The following is a 21056-nucleotide window of genomic DNA, read 5'->3' as shown; positions in this document are numbered from 1 at the left end:
ATTACGTAAGAAAAATCTATTTTGTATGCCAAAGTAAAAGTGAACGTTAAACTTCAATTATTTTATGGAGCCAATTTGTTCAATAGTGTATTGGAAACACAATCGGTAAGATATTTTCTAAATTCATGCATTTACTATTCGCTTGCAATTACTACTAGTTGTTATCTCCTCACGCTCATCTAATAAAATGCTCAAATTAAGAAAGAAAAGTATCATACAGTTGTATCCAATTAAAATATAAATTAACCTTGATTATTTAATAAATCTCACTATGGTAAATTTGTTTTCACTATATATAGAGGATCTATCATGCATATTTCTCATCAACCTTAGAAGTTCTCATAAACTCATATCAAAATGGTTACAAATTCTAGAATTCAAACTACTCCACTACCAACTTTAATCTTGTTTTTCATTATTTCCATAATCATTTCTCAAACTGTGGGAGATTCACAAGTTGGTTATGGCTATAAAATCACAAGTGTAACAAATAACCCCACATCAAGCTCTTTGATTGCTAACCTTAAACTCATCAAATCATCTTCTGTTTATGGAATTGACATTCCATTCCTCAACCTCACTGCTAGGTGATTATGTTTAGTGTTATTTTCTTGTTTCAACAAATATAATCATAGTTCAATGTTATTTTCTTGTCTCAACAAACATAATCATATGATTGTATTATTAACTTTTCTTTTTTAATTATGAATTGCAGTTTTGAGACCAAAGATAGACTAAGAGTAAGGATCACTGATTCAAATAATCAAAGATGGGAAATTCCACAACAAGTGATTTCTAGAGACTCATCATCTCTATCTCACTCTTTTATCTTCCAAAATCCTAAAAACTCAAAACACATCCTCACACATCCAGATTCAGACCTTGTCTTCACACTCCACAAAACAACCCCGTTTGGTTTCACCATCTCACGCAAATCCAACAAAGATATAATTTTTAATACTTTACCACAAAAGCCTTTAAACCCCGAAACGTTTCTAGTATTCAAAGATCAATACTTGCAAGTTTCTTCCTCTCTACCATCAAAAAGAGCTTCTCTGTATGGTTTCGGAGAGCACACAAAGAGTTCCTTCAAGTTACAACCAAACCAAACATTCACTCTTTGGAATAAAGATATTGCTAGTTTCCATGTTGATGTGAACCTTTATGGCTCTCACCCTTTTTACTTAGATGTGAGAAAGGGTTCATCTGATGGAAGAGTGAAAAGTGGAACCACACATGGAGTTTTGCTGCTTAACAGTAATGGAATGGATGTTGTTTATAGCGGTGATCGTGTTACTTATAAGGCTATTGGTGGTGTTTTTGATTTCTATTTCTTTGCTGGCTCTTCTCCTGAATCGGTTTTGGATCAGTACACTCAACTCATTGGTAGACCTGCTCCTGTGCCTTATTGGTCTTTTGGTAAGTTCAACACCCTTTTTTTGTCCTTCTATTCATGCTCGATTTCTTTTGCTAATCGTTAACTCGTTGTGAAGGTTTTCATCAATGTAAATGGGGCTACAAGAATGTAAGTGATCTGCAAGGTGTGGTAACCAACTATGCGAAAGCTGGGATACCTCTTGAAGTTATGTGGACAGATATCGATTACATGGATAAATTTAAAGATTTCACACTCGATCCTGTTCATTTTCCGGTAGAAAAGATGAGAAATTTTGTCGATACACTTCACAAAAATGACCAGAAATATGTACCTATCTTGGATCCAGGTACCTAATTTTTCTAAGACCATAGCCTATTTTTGGCATTTATACATATTTCATTGATTTGAGGAAAATTTTGCACACAGGTATCAATGTGAATAACACATATGCAACCTATGTTAGAGGTTTACAAGCTGATATTTACATAAAGAGAAATGGAATCAACTATCAAGGAGAAGTTTGGCCTGGACCAGTTTACTATCCTGATTTTCTTAACCCTCATAGTCAAGAATTTTGGGGTGATGAAATCAAATTGTTTAGGGAACTTCTTCCTTTTGATGGTCTTTGGCTTGACATGAATGAGTTTGCAAATTTCATAATTTCTGATGCCACTCCACATTCTAATCTTGACAACCCTCCCTACAAAATTAACAGTAATGGAGTTCGACGGCCGATTAACAACAAAACAGTTCCAGCAACATCCTTACATTATGGTAATATCACTGAGTATGATTCACATAATTTGAATGGATTACTTGAATCTAAAGCAACTAACAAGGCTTTGGTGAGTATAACTGGTAAAAGGCCATTCATTTTGAGTAGATCAACTTTCGTAAGCTCGGGAAAGTATGCGGCTCATTGGACAGGAGATAATGCTGCTACATGGAATGATTTAGCATACTCAATTCCATCCATGTTGAACTCTGGAATCTTTGGAATGCCAATGGTTGGCGCAGATATATGCGGCTTCAGAGGTAACACTACTGAAGAGCTTTGTCGTCGCTGGATCCAGGTAACAAACATTAATTCCTCCTCAAAATTGTATTATGATTTATGCATATCTAATACGTACTTTTTATTTTCTTTAATGTATAGTTAGGAGCCTTTTACCCGTTTGCAAGAGATCATTCAGATAACAAGACCATCAGTCAGGAGCTTTACCTTTGGGATTCAGTTGCAGCATCAGCTCGAAAAGTGCTTGGCCTTCGTTATCGCCTTCTTCCTTATTTCTACACACTAATGTATGAATCAAACACAAAAGGGACACCTATGGCGAGGCCGCTATTCTTTTCATTCCCCGAGGATAGTGCAACATATGAAATAAACTCACAGTTTCTACTAGGCAAAGGAGTTCTAGTCTCACCTGTGCTACAATCCGGTGCAGTGACCGTTGATGCATACTTTCCTAAAGGAAATTGGTTTGATCTTTTTAATTTCTCAAACTCGGTGAATGCGGAATTAGGTAAACATGTCACACTAGATGCACCATCTGATCACATAAATGTGCATGTTGGAGAAGGTAACATTTTGGCCTTACAAGGTGAAGCAATGACAACGAAAGTGGCTCGGAACACTGCATTTGAACTTGTGATTGTTTTGAATGGAAATGGAAATAGTTATGGACATGTTTATTTGGATGATGGTGAAGCTGTTGATATACAAGAGAAAGAGCAGTGGACACTTGTGAGATTTTATGGTGCATTGCATAACAATAGTGTTTCTGTTAGATCAAATGTTACAAATGGAAAATTTGCATTGGACCAAAAATGGATCATTGAAAAGGTTACTTTCTTGGGGATACCAAAGAATGAGAGGTCATTTGAGTTTGTTACTGTGGAAGTTTCAAATTTGAAACAGCTTATTGGTGAAGAATTTAAGGTGGAGACAAAAATATGATAGAATGGAACTTTGAAGATGCAATCTATGCTTAGTTTTACTTCTTTGAAGAGTTCTTGTTCTAAATATTATCTATGAGAATAAGTTAGTATCTGTGTGCTTAATTATAAAACTCCTTTAAATATTTTAAATAAAAATATTTGTAATATTTTAGTATGAGACTTCTATAAAATTTTCATGTTAGACTTTAATGTTGGCAACGGCTTCTTATCATTCCAAGTAGTGCAAGCTTAAAAGTAAAATAAGAGTATGAGTTTGAGAAAAAGGGTAAGCATAAAAGAAATCATTATGGCATGCTTCCTCATAGGTAATACCTTAATGTGAAGACCTATGAGTTTGAATTCAATACTTATGGTGTATATCTATAATGTCATTGAGATGGGTCCGTTCATAAATTAAAAGACATAATACCCACAGAGTTCGGTTGATTCATAAATCACAAAAATGGAAGCTAGAGAGTTGGGTCCATTGTGTGAACCCACTGCTAAATAACAAATGATAACTCAAACACCTTTGTTCCAAATTTACAATCTCTTAGTACATGATTAAGTTGAACATTTAAATTTTATTTGAAAAACAACCTACATATTAATCATCAGTGTTTTTTAACTACATTGAACTCATTATTTAAAAGATATAATCAAAGTTGTTTAAAAGTTTTTTAAGTTATATTTTGATCTTTGCAAGCCTCTCAGCTAAGGGTGAAAGTATTACTAACTTACACACACTTAGGTCAGGAGGCTTGTATCTCGGTGAGTTGGAGTTTTTTTTTTTTTGAATTATTTGATTGATGTTTTGATTTTGTTTTTTCTGGTAACCTATTTATGTTGGTTAATAGATGTCAGACTAATGAAATTAGTATTAAGAGAGAGGTTTGAAGCAAGGTGACTTGTTGAAACTTTTTTTATTTATTTTTGTTAATGATTAAGGGCTTAAGTGATATGTTTTCTTGGGTTGTGAACTTGTAGTTGTTCTCAGGGTTTACGGTTTGGTTCATTTAATCTGGTGGTTTCTATTCTTTAGTAAGTGCATGATACCCTTATTATATGTAAACTGAATATGGATAATTTTTCTAAGAGATTATCTAGAAAGATTCTTACATGGTATGGTGACATAGGTATGTTAGTATAGAGGGAGATTTACTTTGCTGAATTAGGTTTTTAATTCTATTTCAGTTTTATATCTCTCGTTTGTTTTGACGACGGCTAGGATTTCGAATAAAATTGTGAGGATTCGTAAGAGATTCTTGTGGGGAGGGGGTGAAAGGTGATTATAAGATATCTTAGATTTGTTGATTAGTTCTTACTAAATTTAAGTGGTGATGTGGGTTGGGAGTCAGGAATATTCTCTTGGTAAATTTGGCTTTGCTCCGTAAGTTATGTTGGATGCTTTCATCTCATACTAATGGGTTATAGAGAGATATTACTTGTGATAGGTATGAGTTCCACAACGGCCATGACGCAAAGAGAGAAATAGCTCTAACTTTTAGGAGTAAATTTTTTAGTAGCACTCAAACTTGCCTTAAATTTGTAGGACAATCAAAACACCATGGATGGTTATCATTGGATGTCTTTGTAATTTTTCTACCAACATTTAACACGTTTGATGATCTCATTGGATGTCTCAAGGTTAATTAATGACTAACCCCTTTGTTTTCTATTTCTCATGTGAAATATGGTTTTGTATTTAGAGGGTGTTGTTTTTCAATGGAGAGTAGTAATAGAGAGTATGGTTGTTTGTTTGTTTGTTAAACTCATGCTGCTGATAGAACGGTGCCAAATGATATGGTAATGAACATTGATGCAACTGAGTTCATTGATGATATTTCCAAGTTTTACAAACTCGGTGAAGTAATGTTCTGTTCTATGTAGCCATAACAAGAATGTATTAAACTTTTTGGATCACCTGTCCTTAGTCTATCAGCAGAAATACATCGTTACATCCTGTGGAAGTTGATGGGACCCAAGCATGCATAATTAATCCTCTAAAATCTTTTTTAGCTATCGGACCACTCAGATTTTCCGGCGAGTATTCTTCTTCTTCTTCTTTTTTCGTCTGATTTCTGTTACGGATTCGTTGTTGTGTTGATTTGTTGTTGCTCACTAATGCTTAGATTGTGGTTTGTGAATTGCTGAAGGATTGTTATTGTTCGTTATCAAATTTTTGCGCTTTGCTCACCACTTGTTCGATGAAAGGTCTCCGCCGAAAAAGACCTCCTAGCGCTTTTTTTGTCTTCCTATTTGTATCTTTGTGTTTTTATCTTTCTGTTATAGTTTTTTTTTCTTTTCTGACTTATAATTTATTATGTGCTGTTCTAACTTTCCTCTTTTGAATGTAAAAGTAAAACCTCCATATGAAGCCAATGCGGCAAAAAAGGAAAGTTTAATATAAAAACTTACAAATGCTTATAATAACAAAGTAATCATATCTCATTCTTTTAATTTTCCTGGTTGTTTTGTTCTTTGATTGTATTGTTTATGCGCTTAACTTTCCTTAATGTTGATAGGCGGTAAGTTCATTCGAGGATGAGGAGGAGGAATTAAACAACTTTCTAAATCTTAAGAGAGTATGTGGTACTACTCCTGATAATTAGTTAGCAATGTCAACATTGTCTGAGTTGAGGACCAAAATATCTGAGTTGATAAACCAGTTTTTGCTTTGTATCATTAAAGTTTAAGTAATACATGTATTATCATGTTGGTAGTTGAATTAATACTTGAATTGTGTTGTTTTCTGATGAATTCATAGCCAACATCAATAATGAATTCTGTTTGGAGTTATCTACAATATCAACATGTGTATAGGTAATAACATTAGAAAAGTTATAGTAGTTTACAATATCATTATCATAGTTATGCATTTTTTCTCATTTTCAGAGTGGACAAAAATGTTGCAATGCTTGTTGTTTCTCAATGATGGGCAAAGGTTGAACTGTGTGATTTATGTCAACATGTGCATGTGTTACGTTTGGATTATCTTTTCCGTGTCTGAATTGGATTGATAGTTTTGGGATTGTTCCTGTAGGTTAGACAGTAGAGGCAGCAGAAAGGAGAAGTGAGTCCATTCCCTGCAGATTTGCTAATTTGTTATATATTTGTTCACTCGATCTATTTTCATTTTATCTATGATTCAATCCTTCCTGAAAAATTATTTATGGTTCCTCTTTGTTTTTATTAATAGGAATGGAAAATTATTCAACAAGCCATCTTTGATGAGATATAGGTTTGATTTATCATGATTAGTAGAATTTTGCCTTAATTATTTTGATTTCTAGTCGGACCATGCATTTCTAACAGGACCATGCATTTCAAAAGCTGTTTTCAGATGAGCTTTTCCAGTTTGGTTAGAGCAATAATTTGGGTATGGAGTTATGGATTCTTGAGAAGGAGACAGGAGCCGGTCCATCCACTTAATGGTTCAGTTTTACTTATTCCTTTCATCTTACAACATTCACTCAGGTTACTAATACTCAAATTCTTTGATTCTGCTTTCAGTATTGATTGTTTCATATAGCTTTATTTCCTGCTGCAAAATTAGAAACAATGTCTTTTATTTCCTGCTATAGCAACATTGAGTTTTCACTTATTATCATGACCCATATTGCAGTACATCATAAATAATGTCTTTTAGATCCGGTACGATGTATTTTAGCTTCATAAAATATAGGGTTAAATATATACCATCCCCCTGCAATTAGAACGAGATTCGGTTTTGCCCCCCTGAAGTTATTTTTTTACGAAGACACCCTTATAAAAGTTTTAATCAACTTTTACCACACCCTTTTACTCCACATGTTGATTGGGCTTTGACCCATTGGCTTAGGTGGCAATAGCATTTGAAATTCTAATTTCCCTTCATACATCTCCATATTTAGTCTTCTTCATACACCTTCCTCGACTCTTCTCCGATCAAATCGCAGCGGCAACCATTCCTTCCTCGACTCAAAACGGCGAACGCTGGTACTGGATATCCATTATGAAGCATCCATCTCCCAGGAAGTGTTTCAACAGTTACACCTGAAGTTGGTTTCTCTAAACCTTCAAGAATATTAATGAAACGAAGTATTCTTCCACTTTTTTCACAGGACCATGATATGCTGTAAGACCACCTTTGGCTAGAAATACTATATCATCAAACATTCTGAACAAAGTATAGCTGCAACATAATAAAATCAAACTATAATACATAAACATATATATCTTGGAATGTTGGTGAAAACATAGGAAAATGACTCACCTTTGGTTGCTTATTTGATATCTGTGACACCTTTTTTTGAAACTGATGGTACATAATCAGTACTAGAAATAAAACTTGAAAATGACTCACTTCTGCTATAACTACATGAAGGAGCCTGAGATTGTTGCTCAAACATTTCTGTCTCACCTTCACCGCTTAATCTGGAGAAGTCATCACCCTTTTGCTTTTCAAATGCATTTCCGGTTTGAAGAGATGATTTTGAATTGGAATTGCAACTATGCGAAGACCGAAACTACAGAGCCGATTTAAATGTTGATGCAATAAATAATCTTTGGGGGGTGAACTTTGGGTAGAATTACTCTGCTTTGAATGATGGGGAACTTCGACGTTATTTTCTTCACACCAACTTGCTATCATAGCTTTAACTGTATAATTGGGAATTAGAATTGCATGGTTAAGTGTCTGATGAGTCTTGGGACAAACATTCAGCCCGCTATCAAGCCAAGTTTGGATGGACTGTCTCTGATACGTTTGACCTGAAGCAACAATAACAGGATCCAACATGAGTTCCAGCGATAAAGGGTATCAGAAGTACGTTGGGACTGACACATCACTTTTGACTTCAGGGCATTTAGTTTTCATTGCATAATCACGTAAACAACAAACAAGATTCACAATTTGGTTAATTTTATCCAACTCCCCTTTTGTTTAGGATCAACCCAAATTCTAAAACAGGAAACAAGTAGTTTCAAATTTTGGACATACCTGAAGATTATTCAAAACTGAGGTAGATGAAGTTAACTTATGGAATCTATCAATTATGTGACAAATCCTATGTGACAAACAGGTGTAAATTGATTGAGAACTCTCCACTTTGTAATTGTTACAAGAGATGTTAGTTTTTGGTGATCTAATGGGTTTCTGTTTCTATGGCTATAGCTGGTGATTGGTTGCAAGGTCCACATGTCTACTATCTTTATAGTACTTATGGATATGGAAAGGGGGATATTGGACAACTCTTCATTGCTGGCTTTGGGTCTTCAATGTTGTTTGGAACAATTGTGGGATCTCTGGCTGACAAACAGTGAGATTCATTTCTTTTTTCTAATTGTTTTGTTACCATATTTTTCAGTATCTTATGCTACTTGCTTTGAAATCAGGGGTCGGAAGAGAGCTTGTGTGACTTATTGCATAACCTACATTGCGAGCTGCATCACCAAACATTCTCCTCAGTACAGAGTTTTGATGTTGGGACGTATTTTGGGAGGCATTGCTACTTCACTTCTATTCTCATCATTTGAGTCGTGGCTTGTTGCTGAGCATTTCAAGGTGAGGAATAATTGTTTGTTTCTAAAGTTGTCAGCTGTTAATCGTCAAAATTAACCATGATATTTTCCTCTGGTTATGTTGACTTTATAATATTCTTCTATGTACATGGAGGCTGTAAATGTCTTGAATGATATAGCTATTATAAGTGCCACACGGAGAAGAGTAGGTTGTATAGCCACCTAAGCCAATGGGTCAAAGCCCAGTAAGCATGTGGAGTAAAAGAGTGTGGTAAAAGTTGATTAAAACTTTTACAAGGGTGTCTTCGTAAAAAAATAACTTCAGGGGGGCAAAATCGAATCTCGCTCTAATGGCAGAGGGGTGTCGAATATTTAACCCTAAAATATATTGAGGATTTTTCCCCCTCAATTGTTTCATTCAAACTGCTCCCATCAGAAATGCTATTAGTGCCTACAAGATATAGAAAGTATAAATAGCATATACTTTTGAGTTAATATGATTTACTCTTGCAGTAGACACACCATTTAATAGGAAAAGAACTTTAGAACTCATGTTATTTATTTACTCTGATAGTAGTGTAATTGTAAGTGATGATAAAACTATGCTACTGTTTTTTCAATCTTTAAGAACATAGTCTCTTTCCAATCTTTAACAACTTGGTCTTTTGACAATTTTTGAGAGGGCTTTAATCCTTCCTATATACATATTCTGGTGTTAGCCTTAAATCATTTTTTTTCTGAATGAATCCATTTGAATCACTTAGGTGTGGCTGGGATGATACATTCATTAAAATTGAGTACTTTTTATCAAAAGTGTTATCTAAAGCCATATATACTTTTTCCTGTTATTAGACCAATAGCTCACCTACTGGTTTGACAATTATATTATCAAAAGTCCTTTCACTTTATTTAAAATTTTAAATATTTATTTTTTTCATGTCAAATTAGACTTTTATCTTTAAAAATTTGTATCCTTTAAAAATTTTAAATTTGTATCTTTAAAAATTATATATTATTGAAAAATAATGGAACATTAATATATAGAACTCCGTTGCAAATATATACAACTAAGCATGCATGGTTTGGTGGTAAGTTTGCAGCACTATTGCCTTTATGACATGGATTCAAATCCTAGGTTTTGCAACTTATTAATTTGCAATTTTTCCAAGCTTTCCAAAGACAATCACGTCATACGCCCAGTCAGCCAAACATGGAATATGGCGCCCAGTCAGTAAGATTCTGCACGCCCAATCAGCCAAACATGGAATAGGGGGTGTCTGAAAACAGAATCTTTTTTTCTAAGGGGCGAAGACTAAATTTTTTTTAATAGGGGGAAAATCAAAACACGCTACTATTGCAGGGGGTGAAAGCTATTTAACCCTAAAATCAATTCAAGGTCTTTGCGAAAATCCTTGAGCAACAATTTGAGCTTTGTATCTCACAATTTCATTATTTTCATTTCGCTTTCGCACGAAAACCCCATTTGTATCCAACTGGCTTAACACCTTGAGGTGTTCGGACTACAGGTCCAAAAACTTGTCTTTTGTAGAGTGAGTTTAATTCTGCTTCAATTGCATCTTTCCATTTTGGCCAATCCTCGCCGAAATTCTGATATCAAATATGTGATATCGAAGGAAATGTCACGACACAAATATCTGAGAACTAACCAATATGGAACAAGGTGAGAAAAAGTAAGGCAAAATAAAAGAGACACAAGCAAGTGTTAACCCAGTTCGGTGTACAACAACACCTACTCTGGAGGCTACCAAGCCAGGGATAAGTCCACTAAATAGAATCAATTCATACACCTTCAGCAAATAAACAGTTTACGATCTACTCACTTAATCACTACCCTTGCTATACTTCTACCTAAGACTCACCTAGGTATGAGGCCCTCCTTAAATCCCATTAATTACATACAGTGAAATACGATAGAATTAATCAATGGTAGAAGACAATCTTCAAAGACACACAATCATCCTTTGCTTAAAAGCATATGGATGATTAACAAATTACGACTCAACTAAAAACACTCCAACTCTAATATCAAAGCAATACAAGAGTGGATCACAAGTAACAAATAACAAGAGATTCAAATCATAAATCTCAAACACGATAAACACATATTCCTCAAATTAGTTAGGTGGCACAAGTAGGGTTGGCCAGTCTTTATAAAGCAGCAGTGCATGTCATGGGCTTGGGCCAAATTCAAATAATGTTTTAAAGCTTCCCATAATTATCTTCGTGAAAGCAAGGCATGATTAGTCCAAAATTATTGGAACAGCTCGTGAAAAACTCCTTTTGAGTTTAAGCAAAAGCAACAAACAAACAAACAAACAAACAAACAAACAAACACCGGCTATATAAACACATCCTTAAAACGCAAACTAACACACAGTTTAGTTTAGCAAACAATGTTAAGACATCCACTTTGACATCATTTAAAATCGGATAGGATGTTTTGCTCATATGTCAAAGCACTATTCATAACATTTTCTGAGCAGAATGTTTTACCAAAATTGTTGCCAACACAGAACTAAGAAACTCCCCCTTTGGAAAATTTTGGCTACAATATTATATGGTCACACCACAGTATCATAGAACTAAACATCTTCTAGGATATTATTTGCTCCCCCTCAAACTCACCATAAGTAGCATAAATTTACTATTAAATAAGACTTAATGAATGTATATGACCATGGTTTTTACCCTTTTATCCCTTATATTCAATTAAAATATTAATTAAAATATTAGTTCTTGGGTCAAAGGAGACAAAGTGAAAAACCAGCGGATCAGTTGTAGTAAGGAACAAGATGAATCCTTTTCATTCCTTTTACCTCTTGGGACTTTCGAGTATCCTTTTCATGTAGGAATCATCATTCATATCGTGAAACAACTTCCTTTGTAAATTATCGTTTGAATAACCAAGTCCACTGCTGGTAATTACCGGACTGACTTTCTTGTTTGGAAACGATGAAATCATCACTAGCAGCAGCTCTCCTATAACCACTGCTTCTTCCATTTGCTTCCAAAGATTGTGCATCGTCTATTGAACGAATGCCTTGAACTTCATGCATTCCCCGCCCATTCAAAACTAAAGGATCATATTTGGAGATATAATCACTTTTTACGATATATACATAAATTGTCTTTAATTTATTCAGAAATTGGAACCTGAGAAGATGGTTATGGTGTGTTTTATAAATACAAAAATTCCATGCATTATGCCATAATCTTTAGTTCACAATACTAGTATTGATATATGAATTTATAGTTATCAAGCTACATGGACGTAAATGAAACACAACCAGAATCTAAATAACTTAACTGGCTGGTAGTGTTTGCTTTAAAAGATTGGTTTCAGATTGGTTTTATAGTGTAAGCTCCATGCAGATTTGCTGTCAAAATATGTGATTATTTGAATGCATGCATGCATCATTGTAGAGTACACAGTTTTTGTTATTTGATTCCTTTTGTGTTGAACAATCAAATTTTAGTATTGGTAGTATATTGTTTGAGGTGAGAATCAAACCCTTTAACTTTTCACTAGCCAATACAAGGAGAAATGTTATGTCATATGGTTTTTGTTCCTGAATAAAATATACTGCTATGTAATTTAAGTTTTTGTTGTGTTATTCAAATTTATCGTACCTGTTACAAATCCTATACATATGATGGATAACTTTTAGATTATTTAGAAGTAAAACATCTTGGAACTAATGTAGTGTAGAAATTAAGAAGTTTCAAATCATTATTAAAATCATTATTTTTATGATTCTCCTTTACATTTCTATTACCTTAGCTTGAGAAATTAATGAAAACTATTTTTCACATAAGGTAGGTGCCATTATCAAAACATCTGCATGTTCAGTGATGAAAACCCAAATGCATGCTCCATTATGTAGATGATGAGGAAAAAGTGTTTTTTTTAGCACAATAATGTAGATTTTGTAGTTTTAAATGTAGTGGGTTATTTTGTTTTACTCTATTGTTTTCATTCTTAAGTATTTGTTTCTCTATTGTATGACACATTCAAAAGACGTGAAGTGATGTTGCTGCCATCATGGTTTTGCCAATTCTCGTATTTGATGAGTTTTGTTCTGTTATTTGACTTTTTCTTTTGTCCCCGACATAAATTGATGAGTTTTGTACTTGTTCATTTGAAAGATGGCAAGATATTAGCTATAGATAAGGTGTTGTGGGTCATAATATAAATTGCAACTTAATGAATGTTGGTCACTTGGTGGAGAAAAGATATTTTGTGATCACGGAAGACGATTCACTAAAGTTGTAAGATTTAAATAGAATAATGGTTTTAAAACTAGTACTTGCCGAGAAGCAAAATATTCAAGATCATGATCAATGCAATAGAAGGTGATTATATTACAACCATTTCCAAACGAAACATGCACTATAGCTGCTTGTTTCGCCGCCGGTTCTCTCTGGTAGGTATAGTTCTAAAAACATGAATGGCTGAACCAAAATTCTGAAAAAAGGGAGAAGAGCAAAGAGAAAAGCAATAGCATAAGAGCATAAGATAAATAAACAACATTAAAAGATGTAATAAAGACTTTGAATGTGATATTAGATTAATATTATTGCCACATCATCGCCCAGTCAGCAAATATGGTAAAAGGGTTTGGTAAATCCAGGATTTATGTTTTATAAGGGGCATTTAATAAAAAAAAATTTCAGGGGGCGTAAACCAAAACTCACTATATTGGCAGGGGGCGAAGTATATTAATTATAAAAACATATCCGTGTTGTTTTCTTTTCAATTTTTACTAAATAAATTATTATTCTTTTATGAAATAGATAAATTAATAAAAAAAAGAAATGTTTGTACTTCGAATTAAATTTCCATGATTTATTATTAATTCCTCGAGTAACTTTCATTTCATTTATAATAAATATTATGGTGTTTTTATGTAACATCCCACACACATATATCTAGAATAATATGCATAAAGTATTAATAATGGTACATAGAGACATCAATCCATAATATCGCAGCGGAAAAGAAAGTACATCGCTAGTACAAAATACAAAAGCCGAATGTATCATGACCAAAATAATACATCATAACAAGTACAATATCCAAAATAGAAGTACTAAGAAGGCACCAACTTTTACTTTTCGATATTGTTGCACCTTTTCATTAAGGTTATGTCCATGATCGACTTTTACTTTTCGAAATCAACTTTTTATCTAGGTTAAATAAAGATTATTAAATTAATATATGTCAATTTTTATTTTTATTTTCTTTGCGAATTAAAATTAAAACTTTTTAAAATTTTTAATTATTGTTTGATATTTTTTTAATACATTATTTAATTAATTATTAATTGATTATGATTTGTTATTTTTCAATTTTTTTAAGACAATTAAAAATGACAATAAATAAAAATAAAAAGAGGGCTCGATATTGGATGACAGCCTCTTAAAGGGGTAGATTTTTTATTTTTAAAAAAGTATAAAAATAAGCATATTGAAAATGTATTTACAAAGGGTGGCAATTAAGGAATTGTTTTAAAGAAATATGATATGTGGGTCAAAATTTTTATAAGTTATGCTTCACTATAAAAGTGGATAAATTATGAACTTTAAGTGGAAAAAATAAGAAAAAAGACCAAAACTATTTAAAATATAAAATAGAGATAATAATTTTTTGAATGACATGAAGTAGGTGGAACAAAATAATATTGAAATCAATATACAATTTTAAATTGTTGAAAATTTTTATTATGTTTGAATTTATCTTTTCTTTTCTAGAAATTTTAATAAATATGCATTAATGTAAAATATTATGAATATTGACTAAATATGTATTAATTTAAAATATTAAAAAGGTTCACTGTATAGTTTAGATGGCAAAATTTGAAATGATATTTATCACTTTTCAACTTTTCATTTATTTTATATTTTTTAGTTGTATATAAATTCGAGGTTTGCATACTCAGAAAACATCTCATTCATTCTATTAAAATTGAAGCTATTCAAAATGACTAAGTTTTCTGTCATGTCAATTCTTGTCCTTTTCATTATTTTTTCAGGTATATAAATTTTTTCTTTTTTATATTATTTTGTAGCACTTTTATGTATGTATGTAAGTAATGTTTATTTGTTGGGTGTTAACATTATCAAACTTAATTATAAGAATGTAAGTATGCTTTTTTTTTTTTTTTCCGCAGTTGTAACCATGACATGTCAAGCAGGAGAATTATGTACCATAGTCAAATCTAATCCTTCTGATACTTGTGACGATTATAAGTGTGATGAATGGTGCACATCTTATCATGGTTGGCCAAGATGTGCGCCACATGGAGGAAACCCTGCTACAGCCAGTTGTTATTGCACATATCCATGTTAAGTCTATAAAAAAATATAGCACAATGCTCAAAAATTAAATGTTAAATGTAAGAGCATATCAAAATAAATCTAATAAAATTATGCATTGATATTTAAGTGTTTTTGTATAGTTATTGCGATTGAATATTTTATATTAACTAAATTATAATTGAATTTTTGTTAGATAAAAATTTAAAAGAGAAAAATATGAGTGTCTATTTATTTAATTATAGTATATCAATCCATTGTTTGAAAATGTAGCATATCATGGATGTGAAAAAAACAAATAAAATATAAATTTATTTGTGGTTCGTTTTGAATTTTGATATCAGATGATTGGTTGAAAAAATTCAATCTGATTCGATTCAATTTCATACAATTTAATTTGGATCAATTTTTTATCATCCAAATTACAAAATATAATTCTTTTACTAACATTATAAAAATGCTAGTAAATAATATATTTATATAATATATTACATATAGTATATTAAAAAATAATATTACAATTCAATCATGTTTAAGTGTCAGCATTCTATCAAAATTTGGACAGCCATTCTACATTGGATTCAAATGATTGATACAAAGGACATAGATCTTCAATGAATAAAAAAATATACTCGTGGCAAGGGATGGAAACAAGCTTATTCAAGGCTGTAGCAGCAGAGACCCTGTATGGCATATGGACTCAAAGGAACAAGGTCTTTTTTTAGAACAAAACATAAACTATAGAAGTTGAAAGAATTACTAAGAGTATAGTGGATGCTATTGTATATTGAGGTTGGAGGCATACCAACTATAAAAGTAAAATAGCTATGTTGTTAATGTAATTAGTCTTGTCTTTATTGCCTTTGCCTTTGGCCATAGCTATTTGTAGTTTGCTCCTTTGAAATATAATTCTTTTATTTCAAAAAAAAATTACAAAATGAGAATGATCAGTTAAGAATGATACAAATGAAATAATAAAAATACATAGATTAAATAAACTAAACTAATGAATAGTATTAAAAAAGTAATATTGAATAATAAATCAACACAATATATCATACTAATAAAAAAATAAATAATTATAAAAACATATCCGTGTTGTTTTCTTTTCAATTTTTACTAAATAAATTATTATTCTTTTATGAAATAGATAAATTAATTAAAAAAACAAATGTTTGTACTTCGAATTAAATTTCCATGATTTATTATTAATTCCTCGAGTAACTTTCATTTCATTTATAATAAATATTATGGTGTTTTTATGTAACATTCCACACACATATATCTAGAATAATATGCATAAAGTATTAATAATGGTACATAGAGACATCAATCCATAATACCGCAGCGGAAAAGAGAGTACATCGCTAGTACAAAATACCAAAGCCGAATGTATTCTGGCCAAAATAATACATCATAACAAGTACAATATCCAAAATAGAAGTACTAAGAAGGCACCAACTTTTACTTTTCAATATTGTTGCACCTTTTCATTAAGGTTATGTCCATGATCGACTTTTACTTTTCGAAATCAACTTTTTATCTGGGTTAAATAAAGATTATTAAATTAATATATGTCAATTTTTATTTTTATTTTCTTTGCGAATTAAAATTAAAACTTTTTAGAATTTTTAATTATTGTTTGATATTTTTTAATACATTATTTAATTAATTATTAATTGATTATGATTTGTTATTTTTCAATTTTTTAAAGACAATTAAAAATGACAATAAATAAAAATAAAAAGAGGGCCTCGATATTGGATGACGGCCTCTTAAATGGGTAGATTTTTTATTTTTAAAAAAGTATAAAAATAAGCATATTGAAAATGTATTTACAAAGGGTGGCAATTAAGGAATTGTTTTAAAGAAAGATAATATGTGGGTCAAAATTTCTATAAGTTATGCTTCACTATAAAAATGGATAAATTATGAGCTTTAAGTGGAAAAGGTAAGAAAAAAGACCAAAACTATTTAAAATATAAAATAGAGATAATAATTTTTTGAATGACATGAAGTAGGTGGACCAAAATAATATTGAAATCAATATACAATTTTAAATTGTTGAAAAATTTTATTATGTTTGAATTTATCTTTTCTTTTCTAGAAATTTTAATAAATATGCATTAATGTAAAATATTATGAATATTGACTAAATATGTATTAATTTAAAATATTAAAAAGGTTCACTGTATAGTTTAGATGGAAAAATTTGAAATGATATTTATCACTTTTCAACTTTTCATTTATTTTATATTTTTTAGTTGTATATAAATTCGAGGTTTGCATAATTTCAGAAAACATCTCATTCATTCTATTAAAATTGAAGCTATTCAAAATGACTAAGTTTTCTGTCATGTCAATTCTTGTTCTTTTCATTATTTTTTCAGGTATATAAATTTTGTCTTTTTTATATTATTTCGTAGCACATTTATGTATGTATGTAAGTAATGTTTATTTGTTGGGTGTTAACATTATCAAACTTAATTATATGAATGTAAGTATGCTTCTTTTTTTTTCCGCAGTTGTAACCATGACATGTCAAGCAGGAGAATTATGTACCATAGTCAAATCTAATCCTTCTGATACTTGTGACGATTATAAGTGTGATGAATGGTGCACATCTTATCATGGTTGGCCAAGATGTGCGCCACATGGAGGAAACCCTGCTACAGCCAGTTGTTATTGCACATATCCATGTTAAGTCTATTAAAAAATATAGCACAATGCTCAAAAATTAAATGTTAAATGTAAGAGCATATCAAAATAAATATAATAAAATTATGCATTGATATTTTTCAAATTGATATTTAAGTGCTTTTGTATAGTTATTGCGATTGAATATTTTATATTAACTAAATTATAATTGAATTTTTGTTAGATAAAAATTTAAAAGAGAAAAATATGAGTGTCTATTTATTTAATCATAGTATATCAATCCATTGTTTGAAAATGTAGCATATCATGGATGTGAAAAAAACAAATAAAATATAAATTTATTTGTGGTTCGTTTTGATATCAGATAATTGATTGAAAAAATTCAATCTGATTCGATTCAATTTCATACAATTTAATTTGGATCAATTTTTTATCATCCAAATTACAAAATATAATTCTTTTACTAATATTATAAAAATGCTAATAAATAATATATATATATATATATATATATATATATATATATATACTTATATATATATAATATATAACATATAGTATATTAAAAAATAATATTACAATTCAATCATGTTTAAGTATCAGCATTCTATCAAAATTTGGCCAGCCATTCTAAATTGGATGCAAATGATTGATACAAAGGACATAGACCTTCAATGGATCAAAAAATATACTCGTGGCAAGGGATGGAAACAAGCTTATTCAAGGCTGTAGCGGCAGAGAACCTGTATGGCATATGGACTCAAATGAATAAGGTCTTTTTTGAGAAATAAACATAAACTATAGAAGTTGATAGAATTACTAAGAGTATACTAGATGCTATTGTATATTGAGGTTGGAGGCATACCAACTATAGAAGAAAAATAGTTATGTTGTTAATGTAATTACTCTTGTCTTTATTGGCTTTGGCTTTGGCCATAACTATTTGTAGTTTGCTCCTTTGAAATATAATTCTTTTATTTAAAAAAATAATAATTACAAAATGAGAATGATCAGTTAAGAATGATACAAATGAAATAATAAAAATATATAGATTAAATAAACTAAACTAATGAATAGTATTAAAAAAGTAATATTGAATAATAAATCAACACAATATATCATACTAATAAAAAATAAATAATTATAAAAACATATCCGTGTTGTTTTCTTTTCAATTTTTACTAAATAAATTATTATTCTCTTATGAAATAGATAAATTAATAAAAAAACAAATGTTTGTACTTCGAATTAAATTTCCATGATTTATTATTAATTCCTCGAGCAACTTTCATTTCATTTATAATAAATATTATGGTGTTTTTATGTATCACCCCACACACATATATCTAAAATAATATGCATAAAGTATTAATAATGGTACATAGAGACAACAATCCATAATATCGCAGCGGAAAAGAAAGTACATCACTAGTACAATATCCAAAATAGAAGTACTAAGAAGGCACCAACTTTTACTTTTCGATATTGTTGCAACTTTTCATTAAGCTTATGTCCGTGATCGACTTTTACTTTTTAAAATCGGCTTTTTATCTAGGTTAAATAAAAATTATTAAATTAATATATGTCAATTTTTATTTTTATTTTCTTTGCGAATTAAAATTAAAACTTTTTAAAATTTTTAATTATTGTTTGATATTTTTTGAATACATTAATTAATTAATTAATTAATTAATTACTAATTGTTAATGATTTGTTATTTTTTAATTTTTTTAAGACAATTAAAAATGACAATAAATAAAAATAAAAATAAAAAGAGGGCCTCGATATTGGATGACGACCTCTTAACGGGGTAGATTTTTTATTTTTAAAAAAGTATAAAAAATGGCATATTGAAAATGTATTTACAAAGGGTGGCAATTAAGGAATTTTTTTAAAGAAAGATGATATGTGGGTCAAAATTTCTATAAGTTATGCTTCACTATAAAAAAAATTATGAACTTTAAGTGGAAAAAGTAAGAAAAAAGACCAAAACTATTTAAAATATAAAATAGAGATAATAATTTTTTGAATGACATAAAGTAGGTGGACCAAAATAATATTGAAATCAATATACAATTTTAAATTGTTGAAAATTTTTATTATGTTTGAATTTATCTTTTCTTTTCTAGAAATTTTAGTAAATATGCATTAATGTAAAATATTATGAATATTGACTAAATATGTATTAATTAAAAATATTAAAAAGGTTCACTGTGTAGTTTAGATGACAAAATTTGAAATGATATTTATCACCTTTCAACTTTTCATTTATTTTATATTTTTTAGTTGTATATAAATTCGAGGTTTGCATACTCTCAGAAAACATCTCATTCATTCTTTTAAAATTGAAGCTATTCAAAATGACTAAGCTTTCTGTCATGTCAATTCTTGTCCTTTTCATTATTTTTTCAGGTATATAAATTTTGTCTTTTTTTATATTATTTCGTAGCACTTTTATGTATGTATGTAAGTAATGTTTATTTGTTGGGTGTTAACATTATCAAACTTAATTATAAGAATGTAAGTATGCTTCATCTTTTTTTCCGCATTTGTAACCATGACATGTCAAGCAGGCAAATTATGTACCATAGCCAAATCTAATCCTTCTGATACTTGTGACGATTATAAGTGTGATGAATGGTGCACATCTTATCATGGTTGGCCAAGATGTGCGTCACATGGAGGAAACCCTGCTACAGCCAGTTGTTATTGCACATATTCATGTTAAGTCTATAAAAAAATATAGCACATTGCTCAAAAATTAAATGTTAAATGTAAGAGCATATCAAAATAAATCTAATAAAATTATGCATTTGATATTTTTCAAATTGATATTTAAGTGTTTTTTTATAGTTATTGCGATTGAATATTTTATATTAACTAAATTATAGTTGAATTTTTGTTAGATAAAAATTTAAAAGAGAAAAATATGAGTGTCTATTCATTTAATTATAGTATATCAATCCATTGTTTGAAAATGTAGCATATCATGGATGTGAAAAATACAAATAAAATATAAATTTATTTGTGGTTCGTTTTGAATTTTGATATCAGATGATTGATTGAAAAAATTCAATCTGATTCGATTCAATTTCATACAATTTAATTTGGATCAAATTTTTATCATCCAAATTACAAAATATAATTCTTTTACTAATATTATAAAAATGCTAATAAATAATATATTTATATAATATATAACATATAGTATATTAAAAAATAATATTACAATTCAATCATGTTT

At 30.2% G+C, this 21056-nt stretch overlaps 1 protein-coding gene and 3 long non-coding RNA genes across 11 annotated transcripts; all 4 read left to right on the top strand.

The window, feature by feature from the left end:
- The first annotated feature begins 314 nt into the window (after positions 1-314).
- Positions 315-3526, top strand: LOC131660029 (alpha-glucosidase-like). Its single transcript, XM_058929144.1, has 5 exons — positions 315-587; positions 716-1419; positions 1494-1724; positions 1805-2451; positions 2535-3526. Exons 1-5 carry the CDS (start codon positions 358-360, stop codon positions 3333-3335), a joined length of 2613 nt encoding a protein of 870 aa, XP_058785127.1. The 5' UTR covers positions 315-357; the 3' UTR covers positions 3336-3526.
- Positions 3527-4042: 516 nt separating this feature from the next.
- On the top strand, positions 4043-11486 carry LOC131660028 (uncharacterized). Of its 8 annotated transcripts, XR_009300676.1 has the most exons (7): positions 4043-6139; positions 6212-6260; positions 6360-6389; positions 6516-6557; positions 6660-6793; positions 8472-8616; positions 8693-11486. It is a non-coding gene; the product is annotated as an uncharacterized LOC131660028 (long non-coding RNA). The 8 variants fall into 8 exon arrangements; XR_009300674.1 differs by having other exon boundaries at positions 4043-5901; positions 6084-6139; positions 6212-6389; positions 6516-6793; XR_009300675.1 differs by having other exon boundaries at positions 4043-6260.
- A 3287-nt stretch (positions 11487-14773) lies between these two features.
- Positions 14774-15283, top strand: LOC131654730 (uncharacterized). Its single transcript, XR_009299552.1, has 2 exons — positions 14774-14871; positions 15010-15283. It is a non-coding gene; the product is annotated as an uncharacterized LOC131654730 (long non-coding RNA).
- A 2177-nt stretch (positions 15284-17460) lies between these two features.
- LOC131654729 (uncharacterized) lies at positions 17461-17957 on the top strand. The gene is made up of 2 exons (XR_009299551.1): positions 17461-17544; positions 17680-17957. It is a non-coding gene; the product is annotated as an uncharacterized LOC131654729 (long non-coding RNA).
- The last annotated feature ends 3099 nt before the right edge of the window (positions 17958-21056 follow it).

Source organism: Vicia villosa, linkage group LG3 (assembly GCF_029867415.1).
Source record: "Vicia villosa cultivar HV-30 ecotype Madison, WI linkage group LG3, Vvil1.0, whole genome shotgun sequence".
Taxonomy (NCBI): Eukaryota; Viridiplantae; Streptophyta; class Magnoliopsida; order Fabales; family Fabaceae; genus Vicia; species Vicia villosa.
This window is presented reverse-complemented; position numbering and strand designations above follow the sequence as displayed.